Genomic DNA, 19,259 nt, shown 5'->3' with positions numbered 1-19,259 from the left:
GGAACAAGTGAGGTTAATATTTGAAGTACTTTTTTCCTTATTTATATTAAATGGATTCTGAATTGTATTTCCAAAATCTCCATCTAACCTTAAGTTTCTTTTCTTTGTCCAGAGTATTATGCTATGTTCTTTGGAAGGAAGAGGTATAAGAACAGCTTATTGCCTTCAAAGAGCTACATACTGGTGGGAAATCTATTGGCATTTCAGCTGAACAGTTCTTTCTTATGCGGGAAAGCAGCACAAATGATTAGTGTCCCTGGACCCTATCTAGTTAAAGCTAGTAGCATTTACTCCAGCTGATTGTTGCCATCTGGCAGTGGAGCTCGGTCTTTTTTTCCAGAGAATTCTAATAGTTTTATTTTTAATGTGAAGTTTTCAGATCTGTGAGCTAAATCTAACACAAGGGCACTAAATTGCTTCTCTAGGGTTTCCAACGGTATAGTTTAGAAATTATATTTGGGTATTTCAAGCGCTATCTGTGGAGGGTGATATTGAAATTATTTGACTAGATATTTAGTGATCACACTGATAACAAGTTCTGTCCCTGAAACATTGGAAAATTAGTATATATCTACTTTTTTCCCCTTAAAGTTATATGAAGATAGAAGTAAATCTGAGGCCAAGTAGTAAGTAGATCGCAGGTTAAGCAAGATTATCAACCCTCATCACTTCCCCTCTAAACTATTAAATTAGTTGTTAGGTACTCAATTCTTTAAGTCTCTTCCTTGATAATTGTGAAAGTAATTCAGACTATTATGTTTGAATAAAAAGAAAAATTTATAAAATAGAACTCTTGGCTTTTTACTTACCATTATTCTCTTCAGCATTTGAGAGTTTTGTTTTGGGGGCTTTTTTTAGTAACATATTTTGAGATAGTATAGCAAAGCTTGATTATGATAATAAAGACTTGGGACTATAGAGAGGGGACAATATTAATAAAGTGGTAGCCTAGTACTATTTCTAGCCTCTTCACATTTCTAGTACATGGAAACAATCCATTAGGATCTTTCCCATAGTAGGTACTCAGTATTTATTAAATTGAATCAACAAATCTTTAATGAATTAGTGATGAAATTTTGTTTTGAAAATAATTGCATTCTTTCAAAATGTATGTCTTGGGCCAGTATAAATAAAAGGCTGTTAAAATTTTTGAACCAAACATTTGAAGTCTTGTGAACTCTGGATTATTGTTAAATTCTAGTGTGCTGACTTGTTCATAGTAACTGGCAATTTATATGCTACATATTAGGTCTCTGTGCTAAGCATATGTGTATTAATTCATTTAATTCCCACAATTATCCTATAAGGTAAGTGGAGAAACTATTTATCTCTTTTATACACAGAAGATGAATGAGGCACAAAATGCTTAAGGAAATTTGGCAAGGACACAAAGCAGTAAAACCAGAATTACCACTGACCCCAAATCACGGTTGGACCCCAAAGCCTAAGGAAGCATGTAGACTGAAACTTAGGAGATAGTCATTTGGGGCATTTAGGTAATTACTTCTGAAAGTCAATCTTTTGTGTGCTGTTGTTTGTGGTTTTATTGTTTTATTCTTGAAAATCAGGTGGTATGACTGAATCTCTTAAATTTTCTTTCAACTCCAAAATTCTTAGATTCTAGGAATAATCAATGAAGAAAGTTGGCAAATGCTAAAACAACGAAAATACAAAAAATATTTACCCTTTTGAGAAGTAAGGAGAGTCCAAATAGAACACTCGTATTTTTATTGTAAATTAAAATCAAAGAAGTTGCCTACACTTAGTTCTACTGGTCTCATAAGAATTTTATATAGCTAAAGGTTGAATTTTAAGGATTACTATTTCTCTTAAAGTAATCCTGTGACATAACCTAGCAAATATATATTTAACTGGTTGAATAGTAGTAATTTTACTAAAAGCTTTTCACTGACGTTTTCAGTGAAGGGGGCTTCCCAGGTGACACTAGTGGTAAAGAACCCACCTGCCAATGCAGGCGACGTGGGTTTGATCCCTGGGTCAGGAAGATCCCCTGGAGAAGGAAATGGCATCCCACTTCAGTATTCTTGCCTGGGAAATCCCATGGACAGAGAAGCCTGGTGGGCTATAGTCCATGGGGTTGCAAAGAGTTGAACAGGACCAAAGCATCTAAACACACACAATATTTTTGTATTGGTTTGGAATTTTTGAGATGGTGTTAACTGGTTCTTCTGAGTGAACTTAATGATCAGTTTTCATTTGGATATTTTAGAACTATCCAATAAATGGGAAGATATCCAATTAAGTATCCTTTTTCTATCCAGAAGTTACTTGGAGTTCAAGGAGTGCTGCTTTGCAAACTCAGAGTATTTATAAAAGTAATTGCAGAAGGTATTGCCAGCCTAAACTATTTCCCTCGTGTATATTGTTGTTTCTCAGACCTGAAGTACTTCCCTTAAATCAGTGCCCAGCAGCTAAGTTCCTTTGCAACATTTCAGATGGTCATTGCTTTAAAACTGAAGTGGAAAAGCAATTTTCAGGTGTGATGAGGAAAATTTTCAGAAATAATATTAATCAGATCAAATATATAAATATGCTTTTGAGAAAGTGAAAGATGATTAAGATAGCATCAAGAAATATATACCTGTTATCAAGCATTTTTTAATTTAATCCTAATATGCTTTGTAGTGGGTGTTTGCATTTACAGATGAGAAAAAGGGAAATCTGGGAACCCTAGGAAATATATTTGGTATGTGGGAACAGATAATGTAAGTATCAGGACTTATGTGATACATTTTGAATTCAGGTTGTTAAATACACTTATCCTTCACAGTTTTCTAGTTATAATGAAGCTTGAGGCACTTAGTTTAGTTCCACATCAAGATCTCTCTTTGGAAGAATTCCAGTCATCAAAAGTTTCATTTTCTCTTTAACTTTTATCATAGAAAATTTCAAACATACTCAAAATTCAAAGGATAGCGTCAGTGCATCACCCATCTTTGGTGACTACCCCTTTAGTAATTTCTGTGGCGCTCTGTAGAAATTGGAACTTCACCATTGACTTACTATGCCTCTTGAGATGTTTTTCAGTTATAAAATGATTATCTCATAAGCACTCTATCTCATAGAATTGTTGTGGTGATTCAGTGACAAAATGAGTATAAAACATTTATTACAGATAGACAGTTTGGTCTGTTGGCACTCAGCAATTTTAGTTCCATTTCCTTTTTCGTAGAAAAATGCCATAAATATCCCCTGGTTTTGCCTCACTTGTGAGGCTGGTATTTCTTATACGACGTTTGCCCCAGAATGTGGTTCTATAATAGATGTACAACTTCCCAGGTTTCCCCCACACCTCCACATTTCCTTAGAAAAAGATTGTCCAGAAGTATTATGCAAGTAACATATTTTAACTCAACATATCTAAAATGTTGCCATTTTATTGTATTCAGTATAAAAATTTGGGGGATGCTTTGTATTTGTTCCACAGTTTCACTACTTAGGGTGTCTTTTACACTTGAAGTACATCTCAGTTTGGACTAGACATATCAAATACTCGCTGACCAGATGTGACTGGTGTTTTACACCTTGTTAGACAGCATAACCTTAGCATCTCATATGCTGTTCTCTCTGTGCCAGCCAACACATGGTCACGGAGAAGATAGAATTAGGAGTCCGACTTTCCTCAAAGTTCTTTAGTCAGTCTTCTAAAGATTCCTAATTGATTAGTTCTTTGTTTTTATAGAGATACATCAGAAATTTTCAGGTAACTGTCTGAAGTTATTAATGATATAAATTGAATTATTTTGTCTATCAAGTTCATTTTCTTACATGATAGATATTTAGCATATGTGAGGAAATTTAGTTCTGAATAGTTAAAGCTATGATGTTGTCCTTGATGATGTGTTTTGTTTTTTAAGATTGCAGCAAAAATTGGAGGTGATGCTGGTACGTCACTGAATTCAAATGACTATGGTTATGGGGGACAAAAAAGACCTTTGGAAGATGGAGGTAAGTTGTAGCCATAAATATTTTAAATTGTTTTACATGGAGTTTAGTTGAAGTAATCTTTCAAGTGTTCTTTTTTTGAAACATTGCTTTTATCATAAGGTTCCTAAAATTGTAAGGGTTATATTGGCCTCAGAAGGAGAGGGGGTAAAAAGAGACCTAAACAAGGTAGGTAAAATTTGAGTTAACCAGCCAGTTTTGTCTTAGTAGAGAACATCATTTTCCCTCTTTTAGGATTGTGCCAGATTGATAGTTTGCACAGACAACTTGTTAATATACTGAAGTAAAAGTCTAGGAAACATTTCACTGGTTTTTCTCATCATACGTGAATTAATCTGAGATGCTATATTCTCATTACTTTGTTATTTTAGATTTCACTTTAAAGGTTGAAGTTGCTGTATAGTTTGCTACTTTTGTGTGTTGCAGGTTATACCATTGTTACCTTTTTGTTTGCTTTAGTACCTTGTTTTGTGTTTCAGGTTTAACTCAAAATGTGGCTTAAAACAGTAGATATACAGTGCTTTGTATTTTTTTAAAAAAACATAATTGTTGAAGCTTCTGAACTTAGAAGTCTGCACGTATTTTTTATTTTAGATTTGATGTATGAATTTTGATACATTTTCTTTTTGCCCATTTATTCTTTTTTAAAGGAGGATTCTGAATGAGCTTATAGAATGTATTTGTAGCTTTTGATCAGGAGTACTTGGTTTCCTTTTATTTAAGTGTCTTTCACATTTATAGTGAGGTTTTAATATACAAAAAAAAAATGAGCTAATGATGCTTCAGATGTTGTATGTAATGTATTCTTTTTATTTTATGTGTAGATGGCTCTTGGACAAGTCCGAGCAGTACAACACACTGGGAGGGAATGCCCTCTCCTTTTAAAGGCAGGAATTTTTATTTATTACCTGTGTTCAGTATGTAAACGTGAAATAAACCAGTGGATTCTTAAATGGACACAAATATTTCTTGGATTATGTGTCTGAATTTTTGCTGCACAACATTCTGATGTTTAATCATTTAAGTTTGAAGGGGGGAGGAGAATGTAGTACTTTGAGCTGTAGGTTGCCTATTCTAAGGTATGCATTGTATTCATGTGTGTAAAGGATGTAGATAAAGATGAAGTCATGTAGTTGTTGAGTTTCTGCTGAAGTTTATGCTGTGAAATGTTTGGTTAGGAACAGTAGAACAGTTTAGCTTGAGATTGCCTTGTAATGTGATTTTTTTTTTTTTTTACTTATTTTGCATAGCTTTGTGTTCATTGTCAGGTACACTCAGCTTTTGATATGTCAAAATTTCACATTTTGATAGGTTCTTTTCCTTCCAATCTTCAGTTCCTACAGTGGGAAGCATCATTAGACTTTAGCATGTGATGTTTTGCTAACTAATGGACTAAATACTTTGTTGTATCATTCTAAAGTGATTGACATACATTAAGGTCAGTGATTTGATTCAGTAAAAAAGAATTTTCTTTTAATGTCTGTGCATCTTTTAAACATGAAGAGCATGAAAGAAGTGTAGTTTTCTTTGTTTCGATTCCTAAGTGTTTGGGCTGAGTTTTGGTGGTTTTGGTTCAAATGATAAACCATACCCTCAGCTACTTCCATAAATGTTTATATTGGTGTTCTTGATTGGGTATGGGGGAGCTGAGTCTTATATTATTGGCAAAAAATTAAAAGACTCTTTAATTTTGCAGATCAGCCAGATGCTAAGAAAGTTGCTCCTCAAAATGATTGTAAGTATTTATTTTAAATTTGGTTAAAAACTAGATTTTGATAACAATTTTGTTCCTGTGTTTTATGGTATCTTTGAAGTTATTTGAAGGCCATAAATTTTTTTTGAATGAATTTATTTGTAAAGATACACCTTCTATCTTTATAATCTTCCACTTCTGTTACGGCAGTGTATATATTATAAGATTTGGTTGCTGAATCATTTTATGTATTCAATTTGTTTTATAACTCCCACTTTTTAATTGATAGATAGTTGTTATATTTTCCATTATGGTCTATCATTGGATATTGAATATAGTTCCCTGTACTGTACAGTAAGAACGTATTGCTTATCCATATATATGTATAGTTTGTATCTGCTAACCCCAACCTCTCATTCCATCCCTCCACCAACACCCCCCCTCCACCAATCACAAGTCTCTTCTCTGCCTATGAGTCTATTTCTTGGATAGATTCATTTGTGTCATGTTTTAGATTCCACATATAAGTGATATCATGTGGTATTTGTCTTTCTCTTTCTGACTTCATTTAGTACAATAATATCTAGTTGCATCCATGTTCCTGTGAATGGCAATATTTCATTCTTTTTTATGGTTAATAGTATTTCACTCTGTACATATACCATGTCTTCCTTTATCCATTCTTCTGTCATCGGACGTTTAAATTGTTTTCATGTCTTGGCTATTGTGAGTCGTGCTGCTGTGAACATAAGTGTTACAATTCCATTTCTTAATCTTGGCTTAACAACACTTGAAAAGGATATTTTTTAATGCTATTGCTAATAATGTCTGCCCTTTCACTGAGTTTCTTGCTGACTGTTGATTTAAGTATTCTGCGTAAAATTTTATTCTTTTCAAGATGTTGTCTTATGTCAGGGGAAAATTGTAGAATTGCTTTAAATGATGATATTGTTAAACATCTGTCAATTTAAATAAAATAATTTGTATTTCATTTAATTTTTTGGTAGCTTTTGGAACACAGTTACCACCAATGCATCAGCAGCAAAGGTATAGTAAAATAAAAGCTTTTCTAAGAGTATTTTGCAAGTTTTAGTTGAATTCAATGTGAAATATAACCAAGTTAGTATATAGTGAATATACATGTATGTATGTGTGTGTGAATCCTTTAAAGCCCTTGACTCAAATAGGTAATCGTGATGATCAGTTTTCTTTTTGAGTGAGATACATTTATACTTTGGAAGGATTGGTGGAATTAGCCACCCTTTGGAAAAACTAAAGTGATTAAAATAACTTAAAATGATACTTCTGAACTTCACCCCAACTGCTTTTTTAGCTACATAGGCCTCATATTTTGACTTTTGAGTATTTTAAGTGTGTGCCTACAAACTCAGTTTAAGCTCTTAGAAGCTGTTAGATTTCTATGTTTATTTTTATTTGTAAACAAATTATGTTTCTTTGAAGAAAATTGTTAGTTTCTGTCATTTCTTAGCAGGTCTGTAATGACTGAAGAATACAAAGTTCCAGATGGAATGGTTGGATTTAGTAAGTAATTTTTTTGAAGCTTTGAAAAGACATACTCAAAATACACTTTAAAACCTTCCAGCAAATAATTTTCTTTTTTCTCACTAGTAATTGGCAGAGGAGGTGAACAGATCTCACGCATACAACAGGAATCTGGATGTAAAATACAGATAGCTCCTGGTAATGTTACTCTCTTGCTGTAATTTTCAAAGTCACAAATAACTAGCATTTTTAAAGTTTTTAGTGAAAATGATGCTGTTACTGTTTTCTTGGCCTAAGATTTTTGTTTGTTTTTCATTGTAGACAGTGGTGGCCTTCCAGAAAGGTCTTGTATGTTAACAGGAACACCCGAGTCTGTCCAGTAAGTATGAAAATCATGTTCCAGTCCCTCCTTCCTGAAGGATGTTGTCCCTGCAGTTGAACCAACTTTTCTTCTGCAGTTACTTTTCCCCTTTTCTAGAAAATTTCTAATAGCACATAAACATGCTTTAAAAAAATCCCTTTATCTGAACATAAAACCATCTTTGAACCCCACATTTCTATTTTTCAGGTCTCTTTTGCTAAAAAATTGGAAAGGTGGTCACTGCTTGAATCTTCAGCCTTGACTTCTTTCTCTAAATTCCAGATGTATATATCCTGTTGCTTCCTCAGTATACATCTCAAAGTTTAGCTTGTTAAAAACAGAATCATTGTTTTTCCAGTCCATACTTCTACTTGTCTAATTCATCTCATTTCATTGTATGACAACTGTTCTAATACTTTATCTTTCTTTTATGATTCATTTATCCATAAGCAACTCTTGGTCATTTTATCTGTCATAATTTATTTAGAATTCAGCCTCTTCTTGCCACCTTCCATGTCACCTTATTTCTGGCACCATTTGCCTGTATTACCGCAAGGTGTTTCGGGTTTTTTGTTTTTTTTAGCTTTGTCTGATTATAGTACAGCCACACTGATCCTTTTAAAATGTGAGTCAGTTCATATACTACTTTGTTCAAAACCCTCTAATGCTTTCCCATTTACAGTAGATGTCAGTGTCTATCATGGCTCAGGTTCCCTTCCACCTTTCTCACTGCATATTTTGCTATTCTTACAGCTCACTCTGTTCTAGTAGCCTCTTTTCTGTTTAGCCTCTTCTCTATTTTTTCAGGACACCAAGAATGTTTCTCATTTGAATCCTTTGCATTTCCTAGTTCTCCCTGGGATGTTTTTCCCTCAGATGTTTTCATAGTCACTCCTGTACTTAATTCAGGTCTTGGCTTAAATGTCTCCTTATCAGTAAAGTTTTTGTTTATTTTCATTTATTTACTTTTTGATCACTACTGTGCAGCTGCCCGGATCTTAGTTGCTTGACCAGAAATTGGACTCATGCCCCACTGCAGTGGAAATGCAGAGTCCTAACTACTGGACTGCCAGGGAATTCCTCATTCATCTATTTTACATAAAATAGCATCCCTTCACACACACATACAATCTGTCCTTCTTATCTTGCTTTAATATTCTTTATAGCACTTAACAGATGAGTTTTTATTTAACCTTCTGTGTTTACTTATTTAATAAAGTTAAGCCACATCAAAAAATACCTTAACTGTTATTTCAGTGCTGTTACCCCAACCTAGAATAGTACCTGGCATATATAGTTGACATATTTAAATTATTTTTTAAATGAACAAATAAATTTTAACATGAGTAACCAAAGTAAAGTTTTAAAAATAAATGCATCATTTAATTTTTGGATGAATGAGCTTTATTCTGAGATAACTTTAGAAGTAGGGTATGTCTTCTTGGAAGTTTCATACTGTTCTCAAAAATATTGAAGATTATATATCTGGAAAATTTGTTGCATGGTTTCAGTTTTTTATATGGATGATATTTTCTTTGAATTTTTAAAATTTACTTTTAGGCCACCTAAATCTGAATTGGGATGGACGAAATACCTGATTATTTTGTATTGACTATTAATTTGTTAATAGATCAGCAAAACGGTTACTGGACCAGATTGTTGAAAAAGGAAGACCAGCCCCTGGCTTCCATCATGGTGATGGACCAGGAAATGCAGTTCAAGAAATCATGATTCCAGCTAGCAAAGCAGGATTAGTTATTGGAAAAGGGGGAGAGACTATTAAACAACTTCAGGTATTTACTGTGTAAAACTTTCTATTTTGAAGCCTGTTTCCTCCTCCTCCCGTTTTGTTAATATATCTGATTTCTATAATTAACAGGAACGGGCTGGAGTTAAAATGGTTATGATCCAAGATGGACCTCAGAATACTGGTGCTGACAAACCTCTTAGGATTACAGGAGACCCGTACAAAGTTCAAGTAAACTTAAGTTTATATTTTACAGAGGGGGATTTCGGTTGGATAGCAGTGGGTAAAATGTGTGAATAATTACAGTGTTTCGAGACACGCTTCCTAAATCGGGTAATTTTTTTTCTACTTTAGCAAGCCAAGGAGATGGTGTTAGAGTTAATTCGTGATCAAGGTGGTTTCAGAGAAGTTCGAAATGAGTATGGGTCAAGAATAGGAGGAAATGAAGGAATAGATGTAAGTAAAAATACCAATTCAGAAATGATTGCATGATAGTCCATAAATAAACTAGGATTTTTGCTGTTTTGTGTCACATAGCCTTCTCTAACATTGTATTGTCCCCTCCCCAACTTTTCAACTTAGAATCTTACAGTGTATTTTGTATCTTTTTAATCTCTTCTATATAAATATAGTGCTTCTGTGGTTTGCGGCCGATACATTTTTCAGGAAATGGCTTTCCTAATACTTAGTTTTCTTTGCATAAGGTTCCCATTCCAAGATTTGCTGTTGGCATTGTAATAGGAAGAAATGGAGAGATGATTAAAAAAATACAAAATGATGCTGGTGTTCGAATTCAGTTTAAGCCAGGTGAGTACTTACGTTTAATTTTCTAAGCATTGCTGGCAATTTCTTTTAACACTCATTAATTTAATGTTGAATTAATCCAATTTGGTTTCATTGTTTTAAAGATGATGGAACAACACCTGATAGAATAGCACAAATAACAGGACCTCCAGACAGATGTCAGCATGCTGCAGAAATTATTACAGACCTTCTTCGAAGTGTTCAGGTTTGATAGAATGTTAATATTTTCATTGTTTTGTTTTCATTAAAGAATATTTTCCTTCATTAAGTGTGGAAGTTCCCCTTCATAGTTTTTAAATCAAAATCTGTTTGATGAAACTTTATTAATTGCTGCTGCTGCTGCTGCTAAGTTGCTTCAGTCGTGTCCTACTCTGTGCAACCCCATAGACAGCAGCCCACCACTCTCCCCCGTATTAATTGCTAGGAAGTTTAAATTGCTTTAAGGTACACATCTTGGAGCAAGAGGACAGCTGCATAAGTGCACTAGTTTATTCACCACAGTAAAAAATAAAAGGTGATGGTGGTTTGTTGATTTGGGGGTGGATGGCGTCCCCTAGCTTCTCTAACTTTAAGATTTAGGAAAATGAAAGTTGAGGAAAATAGACACGCATTAATTTTATTGTGGAAAGAAGAGTTTCTGACTCTTCTGACTTTGTCTTTGCCCCCTTTAGGCTGGTAATCCTGGTGGACCTGGACCTGGTGGTCGAGGAAGAGGTAGAGGTCAAGGCAACTGGAACATGGGACCACCTGGTGGACTACAGGAATTTAATTTCATTGTCCCAACTGGGAAAACTGGATTAATAATAGGAAAAGGCAATGTATTTAAAACTATTAATGTATGGTTAAAAATTTAATGCTTATTCTGATTTTCTGGATGCTATTTCTGTTGCTATTGTAGATGAATAGCAATGATTTTTTTTGGCTGTATTTTAGTAGCAAAGTGTTCTTATGCTGCTATGTAACAGCTAAAGCCTAAATTAAGGGCCTTATATGTACTTAAATCTAGAGTGGGATTTGAATCACATTGGTTTCTAGAGAAGAGGCTCAGCAGTTTAATTATTAGTGTAAAAAACTTTTCTTCTCACCTGGAAAATGATTTGACTGTTTTCGTTTATTTTGCTGTTTCCTGACACGTTTTTAAATTTTTGACTTTTTAAGTCATTGTGTTAGCTCCTCATTGCTTATAAAAGCAATTTCTTTGAACCAAGTGTTGATATGATAATTCATTTTAAGGTTGGCTACAGGCATATTAAATTATGTGTTAAAACTTTAAAATGTATGATTATGATTGATTATATATTATATAAATTGATTTAAAGTGTAGAATAAATGGAAACTCCTAATAGCATCTTGGCAGATGGGATACTGTTCAAAACTTCCTTAATTGTAACCAGTTCCTTTTGAATAGCTCCACTTGTATCCTATGAATCTTTAAAGAAATTACTGTGTGTTGATTTTAGGGGGTGAAACCATAAAAAGCATAAGCCAACAGTCTGGTGCAAGAATAGAACTTCAGAGAAATCCTCCACCTAACGCAGATCCTAATATGAAGTTATTTACAATTCGTGGCACTCCACAGCAAATAGACTATGCTCGGCAACTCATAGAAGAAAAGATTGGTGTGAGTATGCTTTAAACTTCCTGTTGTTAGCACAGGTTCTATTAGTTAAATAAGACATTAATTCATACATTCCTATAAGAAAAATGTTAATTTCTACTCTAAAACTATAGATCCAATCACATAACAGATACCTAACAATATAGAAAAGATTGTCCAGCAGTAAAAAAAAAAAAAAAGTTATATAGTTACAGGTATTCAAAATCTTGTACTGGAGTGTGGGTAAATAAGACAAGATGACATTACTTGAGTTATAACATTAGGGTTAGTAGAGGGTTGTGAAAAATACTAAAAGGTATAGATAGTTAACCAGAAGTCACTATTATTAAGGACTTACTTGGTGACTGTTATTACTTCCTTACTATTTATTAAGGGCAACCTTGGTGAGGCAAAGAAGAATCAGATGCCTCCCCAGTCATTAAAGTAGAACTCTACATTATCCAATTATCCTATTTCTTAGACTGGCTCCAGACAGTCGTCTAGGGGAATTTGGAATGTAGACAGCTTGTGTGCTTTACATTTCGACACGTAACATATGATTGTAGTTCAGAATGTCTGCAGTAGGGCCCAGTGTCTAATTTTTAAGAATGTTCTAGGTGATCCTGATGCCTAACCGAGTTTGAAAATAATGAGGAAGTAGTGCTTTCAGTTCAGTTCAGTCACTCAGTCGTGTCCAACTCGTTGCAGCCCAATGAACTGCAGCACTTCAGGCCTCCCTGTCCATCACCAACTCCTAGAGTTTACTCAAACTCACGCCCATTGAGTCGGTGATGCCATCCAACCATCTTATCTTCTGTCATCCCCTTCTCCTGCTTTTAATCTTTCCCAGCATCAGGGTCTTTACCACTGAGTCAGTTCTTCCCATCTGGTGGCAAAATTCCATCAAAGTATTGGAGTTTCAGCTTCAGCATCAGTCCTTCCAATGAATATTCAGGACTGATCTCCTTTAGGATGGACTGGTTGGATCTCCTTGCAGTCCAAGCGACTCTCAAAAGTCTTCTCCAATACCACAGTTCAAAAGCATCAATTCTTCAGTGCTCAGCTTTCTTTATAGTCCAACTCTCACATCGTACTTGACTACTGGGAAAGCCATAACCTTGACTAGACAGACTTTTGTTGGCAAAGTAATGTCTCTGCTTTTTAATATGCTATCTATGTTGGTCATAACTTTTCTTCCAAGGAGCAAGCATCTTTTAATTTCATGGCTGCAGTCACCATCTGCAGTGGTTTTGGAGCCCCCCAAAATACTGCTTTACTATGTTTATTTTACTGTGAAGAATTAACATTGTGAGGGAGCTTCTTAATTTATTATTAATAATTGGAATATCTTAGGAAAATTCTCCTTGATGTTTGCCACACTCTGAATGAGGTGTTTCTCCATGCTTGGGAAAACAAAAATAGATGTAGAAAAGACATTTAAGAATACCTTAAAAATATACACAAATATTCTAAGTTGTCTGATAAGGAGAATAAGTGTAATTGTTCAAAAACATGAAGAAAATAATTGTTGGACTCAGTAATGGCAAGAATTGATGCCAGAAGAATGATTAGTGCTCCTTGGTTTTGGATTTAGCTATCATTAGCAAAATTAGGATTGCATTTAGATTGATGAACATATAAGACAGGTTGTTCTAGAAAAGCAGTTAAGAACATTGACTCCTGAGTCAAGCTGTCTAGGTTCAAAATACTGTCAGTCATTTACTGACTGCGTGATCTTGGAGGAAGATATTTACACTTTTTTTGCCTCTCGTTCTTCTGAAAGTGAGGATAATTATACTTACCTTATAGGGTTATAGGGATGCAATGTTTGAAGTATGTGTGTCTATCACTTAAAAGTGTGCCTGCCCTAGAAAATGTTGCTACTTTTTTTCCAGTAATCTTTTTTTTTTTTTTTTCTTTTACTCTTTGGAAAGGATAGGTTATGGCTAATAGAAGTGAGGGATAATGTTAATAAAGGGATTTTAAAAGTGATGAAGTTTAGCTTTATTGTGAGAAAATTGACAACCAAATATAGATTAAGCATTTTTGTCCAAATTGTGACATGGTGGGTACTAACAGTATTTTATTTTAGAGCAGGTGAATCTAGTTGTCCTTACAAGTTGGGTTATCAAAAAGGAATCAACTAAGCATTAGTAATTATGCTGTAACATGAAATGGATATGAAATAGTCTGTGACTTAACTAAATCAATTAAAAGGAAATCTTTGTTGTATTTAGAAAATTATGATAAAGGGTAAGGGAGAAAATGAAATTGTTGATTCAAAAGTGGTTCAGTGACAGAAGGGCTAGGAGAAAGGCTACTTTGTTGAAGAAGAACTTGCTAAATATTATTGGTTTAGTATTCATTATTGGTAAAGTATTCATCAGGCATTACACCATGTTGTTAAGATATTTCTCTGATTAATGTTAGAGTAGATGTAGAGTTGATGCAGAGAGAGAAGAGATAAAGAAAAGAACTTGATGTTTGGTAAGCTTCTGTGATTAAGATGATAAAGGAATAATGAGAGTAAGAATTGTACAAGGAAAGGGAAATAATGGAAAAGGGAGTAGTCTGAAAAGAGTAGAAGATAAATGTATCAGGTCTTTGCGGATGAAAGGTTATTTGACCTTTGAAATGTTTAACCTTTATTGTCTTTGTGATTTTTGTCTTTTTGCAGGGCCCAGTAAATCCTTTAGGGCCACCTGTACCCCATGGGCCCCATGGTGTCCCTGGCCCCCATGGGCCTCCTGGGCCTCCTGGACCAGGAACTCCAATGGGACCATATAACCCTGCACCTTATAATCCAGGACCGCCTGGCCCTGCTCCTCAGTAAGTTTTGAGTTTTGCTCTTGGCTTTTCCTCAAAAATTACAGATTTTGGTAAATTGTATTTTTAAATTGATTTCTGTCTTTTCAGTGGCCCTCCAGCCCCTTATGCTCCCCAAGGGTGGGGAAATGCATATCCACATTGGCAGCAACAAGCCCCTCCAGATCCAGGTAAAAGATGAGTATCATTTGATATAATCTGTGTTTCTGCTTGCCACTCCTGTTACATTCATTAGGTATTCCTAGTGTTGATTCTATATTATGTGCATTCTCTGCACTTGTTTCACTCCTTTAGCAGGAGTGTTAGCTTCTGGTTCTACTATAGCAAATAAGACTGTTGTGAATATGGTCTGTTTTCATGAGTCTTTTTCTACCTGCATTTGGCTTTCTTTGTTTCTAAAATGATGCAGCTGAATGCTAAAAGCCAAAGCTATAGGAAGAAGTACAGTGTGTTAGGTTTGAGATGCTAGTGCCATCAAATTGTGACATTATCCTTGAAAGAATAATGTACATTTGTTTACAAAATTATGTGAGTCAATTGAAGTGTTTAATACTTTGGCATTAAATTTATAGATTCTCAAATAAGATATGCAAGTTGTCTATTTTAGTATTCCTGATGAAACTTCATATATTAGTAAAAGTCAGGCCTGTATTAAATATCTGCATGTTGGAACTCTTAAAATTCATTTAGATAAAGATTTTTTCTGTTCAGATCTGGATTTATGCATTTGTTACATTTTATCCTATTCTTGAATCTTTTCCTACCCTGTAGTTTACTTTCCATTACAGTCAAAGAGAGAATTCATTGAAACCAGTAATTTTTATGATTCTTGTTTCTCACCTACTGTGTACCTTTTCACTGGAATAGTTTCAGGGAAGGTACTGAATTAAGGATTCCTTTTCATACTAGTGCATATATATATTTTAAAAAACAGCTAAATTGATTTGAATAAGATTATTTTAGTGAACTTTATTAAACATTTCTAGTATATGAGAGTGGTCCTGTATTTTAACATACCTTAATTTCATAGGAGGTATGCCTTTGGTACTCGGTAGAGAATCTACCTGCAATGCAGGAAACCTGGGTTCAACCCCTGGGTCAGGAACATCCCCTGGAGAAAGGAGTGGCAACTCAGTCCGATATTCTTGCCTGGAGAATTCCATGGACAGAGGAGCCTGGTGGACTACAGTCCATGGGGTCACATAGAGTCAGGCACTACTGAGTGACACACACTTTGATTTTTCATGCTCTTTGTAATGATAAGAGGTATGCGTTTTGGAATATGATGATACAACATGACAGCAAATAACCTCAAGTGTCACACATTCAAGAAGTGTGCTGACGTCTGAGTATGAGTAATGAATTTACATTCTGTAGCAGAAGAGGGTAGGTAGCAGAAGTGTTAGCAATACTGTGCTGTTAATAGAAGGACTTACCAGAAGAAAGGTCAAATATGATTTATTGTATAATAGTCTAAAAGTTAGTCGTTAAAGAATGGAAGAACTTTTCTTTCCCTCTTGTAAGCTAAGGCATGATGTTACTAAGCTGAGGAATCACACGACTGAAGAGACTGAGAAAATTAAGGGGCAGATTTATATTGGTTAACTTGAATCTGTAGGATTGCACCTATTTAGATGCTCTGTTCAGGTAAGTAGTAAGATTGAAAGAAATGATGGAAATAAGAAGTGGCCCCGACCAACACAACATCGTAAAGCACTTGTTCTCAAAAAAAAAAAAAACAAAACTGTAGCTCCTCATATACTCTTTATGCCTAGAAAGGTTGATGTCCTTGTATGAGGCCATGCCGTTGAAGTGAGAGTTGCTGATGAAGACCAAATATCAAAAATTATATATAACTTAATTTCCTGTTCATTCAAGCTACTGAAAAAAAAGATGGTTTATATGTTTGAATATCTCTGTATAGAAAGTAAAAGCGGATCTTCCTTTGCTCTGTTTAAAAAATAAGTGGTCTCTACTATAATCTCATTTTCCCACTTGGAGTAGTGGTGAAGTCACCACTCCTAAGAATTGGTATTACTGAATGTGGCTTTCAGTAGTGCCTTTGGGAAAGAAGTTACTTAACCATTTAGCTAAAAGATAGCATCTAGGGTTAGATATTGCTTGTAAAACCAAAGTATTTTATTTAAATGAAATTGTGATTTTGTGTTAAATACCCTGGTATTTTAATGTGGCCTTGTATTGACAATAAAGTCAGTATTCTCTATATTAAGTCTTCCTATAAAAAAATCAATGGATTATGAAAGATTTGTGTAGTAAGTCCCATAACTTTGACTTCAGAAGGTAAGAGACTTGAATAAGTCCTACTCTTACAACTTACTAATTATGGGATAGCAAGCAAGTTTTGAATCGTTCTAAGTCTGTTTTATCTATAAAATGATGAATGAATATTATATTGAATGAATTTAGTAAGTTCTTGGTATGTATTAGACTGGTTTTCATATGTGTAGACTGGTTTTCATATAGATATAGACTGATTAAGGAAATTACCAGGATTTTTCTTGAGGATATAAACTAATAAAGATATAGCATCCTGTGATACTCCCAAGTATAAAAGAATCAGTAAGAGGATTTCTATTTCTGACTGAAAAGTCCCATTCTGTTAATGCATCAGTTTTTTATGAAAAATTGAGTGAGGGTCAGTCAAGTGCAGAGGAAGCGTAACATGCTAAAAGGCCCAGATAAGAGCATGATGACTTGAAAAATACAGCCAGTTTACTGTGTTCAGACCTTGAGTGTTGGAAAGATACTGACAGCAGAGAGAGGCTGGAAAGGAAAGTAAAAGCCAGGGTGTCCAAATATCTTGGTAAAAACATTGAATGATATGCTGTCCTTAAAAATTTTATTAGTCCTAAAGATAGCAGGAAATAATTTCAAATAGGACAGTGACATCAAATTTATCTCTTAGGATAATCACTGGAATATGATGAGATGAGATACGGCTAATCTCAATTTCATTTTCCAAGATTTAATTGGCTCTTCATTGAAAGAAGATAGGATAGTTCATAGTTATAGAATAATTGTTTCTTGTATGGGCTAGTTCCTGAAAATTCTTCATAAGGACTGCTGTGCTTGAGGCAAACCTGGTTTAGGAAAACCACACAGGATAGTTTGAGACAAAGCATTGGATTTGAAATCAAAAGATCTTCATTCCTATCCCAACTTTGCCACAAGCTAAGTTTCTAGGAACTTATCTGAGCCTCAGTGTTCTAAAATAATATGGCAGTAAGAATAATAGAAGAATTTGGAAGTTTCCACCTACTATTTTTTAATGTCCAGTTAACTTGGAATTCTGTTTATTTGCTAGAGACAGGTGTGTGTGTGATTAATGACTGGATTTTAGATTCAAATGTATAACTTTTGTTTATTCTAGCTAAAACAGGAACGGACCCAAATTCAGCAGCTTGGGCTGCTTATTATGCTCACTATTATCAGCAACAAGCACAGCCACCACCTGCAGCTCCTGCTGGTGCACCAACTACAACCCAAACCAATGGACAAGGTAACTATGGTAACTAAAAAATTTATTTTTTATATAGAAAGTGAAAACTTGTGTTTGGAATTATATATGAAGTACATCAGTGTATAATACCCCCATATTTATAATACTCAGTTAATAGCTTAAGTAAGTAGCCTTCGGTTTTTAAAAACAAGTTACTTTGAGATAACTGTTAAACCAATAAAAGTTGTAAGATACATTACCAAGAATATCCAGATAACCTAGCTGTTAAATGTGTATCTCCCCTGTTTGTTCCGTTACCCTATCTTATATGTCCATATCTATTGTCATTAGTCTTTTTCAGAATCATTAAGACCAAAGTGTAGACTTAATGGCCCATTACTCTTAAGTACTCCTTTCTGTGTTTCTCAAAAAATACATGTAACCATCACACTGCATTCAAAATCAGTTAATCAACACTGATTCTTTTTACTATCCCAAGGCATAGCCCTTACTCCATTTCACTAATTGTTCCAACAATGTCTCACTAGTCAAAAATAATTCCTATCTTTTTCTTTGAAAAGAGTACAGACCTTTTGTGAGAGGCTTATGGGTTAACCATAGGTCCCTTCAACCTTTTCTCATGAAGATGAGGTCATGATCAGGGTTCCAGCTTACATACAATGTGGCAAGAATACTGCAAAAAAATGAATGAGGTCTGCCAAGGTTCTATAAAATCACCATTTTTCTCTTTGAAATTAATACTGTCTAGAGAGTTAGAGCAGCAGCAGGAGAGTTATACTGTGATTATACCACTGTCCTATTCTCTTTTTGGCAGGACAAGTGGGATAATTTTATTGTTTTCCTTAAAGACACAGTAGAAGTTTTACAATTTAGTTTGATTAGATGTAATTTATAATTTTAACTTTTTTTAAAAAAATGAGAACAAAAATAAAGAACTAGTACAAATTATAAAACTGCTAGAGCAAAGAGAAATTACCTTTCTGATCAAAACATAACAGCACAGCTAAACTTCCTTAGAAAACTTTCCAAGATTTCTCAGCTGAACTTAGGATTCTGTTCCTCATTGAAGGCCTTAGCCTTCATTGATAGTACCTACCTAATTCAATTACAAATATGATAATTTCTACTTCCATCATTTTTCTACATTTATTAGGTGGTATTTTACTATAAGAAAGAGGTTTCCTGTTCTATTTCTTTATGTCAGTATGGATTTAGTAGGTTATATTTTAAACTTAGCCAGATTGCCCTAGGATTGGCCAGTCAGGAGCACCTTCAAGATGG

At 34.4% G+C, this 19,259-nt stretch overlaps 1 protein-coding gene across 23 annotated transcripts in view; it reads left to right on the top strand.

The window, feature by feature from the left end:
• FUBP1 (far upstream element binding protein 1) overlaps window positions 1-19,259 on the top strand; it is a 34,822-nt gene that overhangs the window by 2,327 nt on the left and 13,236 nt on the right. For 9 of the 23 annotated variants that reach the window (XR_309901.3, XR_309900.3, XR_001295498.2 and 6 more), the window contains exons 2-18: window positions 3,879-3,969; window positions 4,791-4,853; window positions 5,663-5,701; window positions 6,667-6,706; window positions 7,149-7,201; window positions 7,289-7,360; window positions 7,484-7,541; window positions 9,154-9,316; window positions 9,403-9,501; window positions 9,625-9,726; window positions 9,975-10,077; window positions 10,179-10,279; window positions 10,746-10,887; window positions 11,535-11,695; window positions 14,349-14,500; window positions 14,588-14,667; window positions 17,889-18,026. Coding sequence is in view for 19 of the 23 variants with exons in the window: in XM_013962709.2 (XP_013818163.1) it covers window positions 3,879-3,969; window positions 4,791-4,853; window positions 5,663-5,701; window positions 6,667-6,706; window positions 7,149-7,201; window positions 7,289-7,360; window positions 7,484-7,541; window positions 9,154-9,316; window positions 9,403-9,501; window positions 9,625-9,726; window positions 9,975-10,077; window positions 10,179-10,279; window positions 10,746-10,887; window positions 11,535-11,695; window positions 14,349-14,500; window positions 14,588-14,667; window positions 17,889-18,026 (1,657 nt within the window). In the remaining 4 variants the exon portion in view is untranslated. The remainder of the gene's footprint in view (window positions 1-3,878; window positions 3,970-4,790; window positions 4,854-5,662; window positions 5,702-6,666; window positions 6,707-7,148; window positions 7,202-7,288; window positions 7,361-7,483; window positions 7,542-9,153; window positions 9,317-9,402; window positions 9,502-9,624; window positions 9,727-9,974; window positions 10,078-10,178; window positions 10,280-10,745; window positions 10,888-11,534; window positions 11,696-14,348; window positions 14,501-14,587; window positions 14,668-17,888; window positions 18,027-19,259) is intronic. The other 14 variants (XM_013962710.2, XM_005678216.3, XM_005678214.3 and 11 more) reach the window with 6 other exon arrangements.

This window comes from Capra hircus, chromosome 3 (assembly GCF_001704415.2).
Source record: "Capra hircus breed San Clemente chromosome 3, ASM170441v1, whole genome shotgun sequence".
NCBI classification, from domain to species: domain Eukaryota; kingdom Metazoa; phylum Chordata; class Mammalia; order Artiodactyla; family Bovidae; genus Capra; species Capra hircus.
The sequence above is the reverse complement of the archived record's forward strand: the minus strand, read 5'-3'. Positions and strand labels throughout refer to the sequence as shown.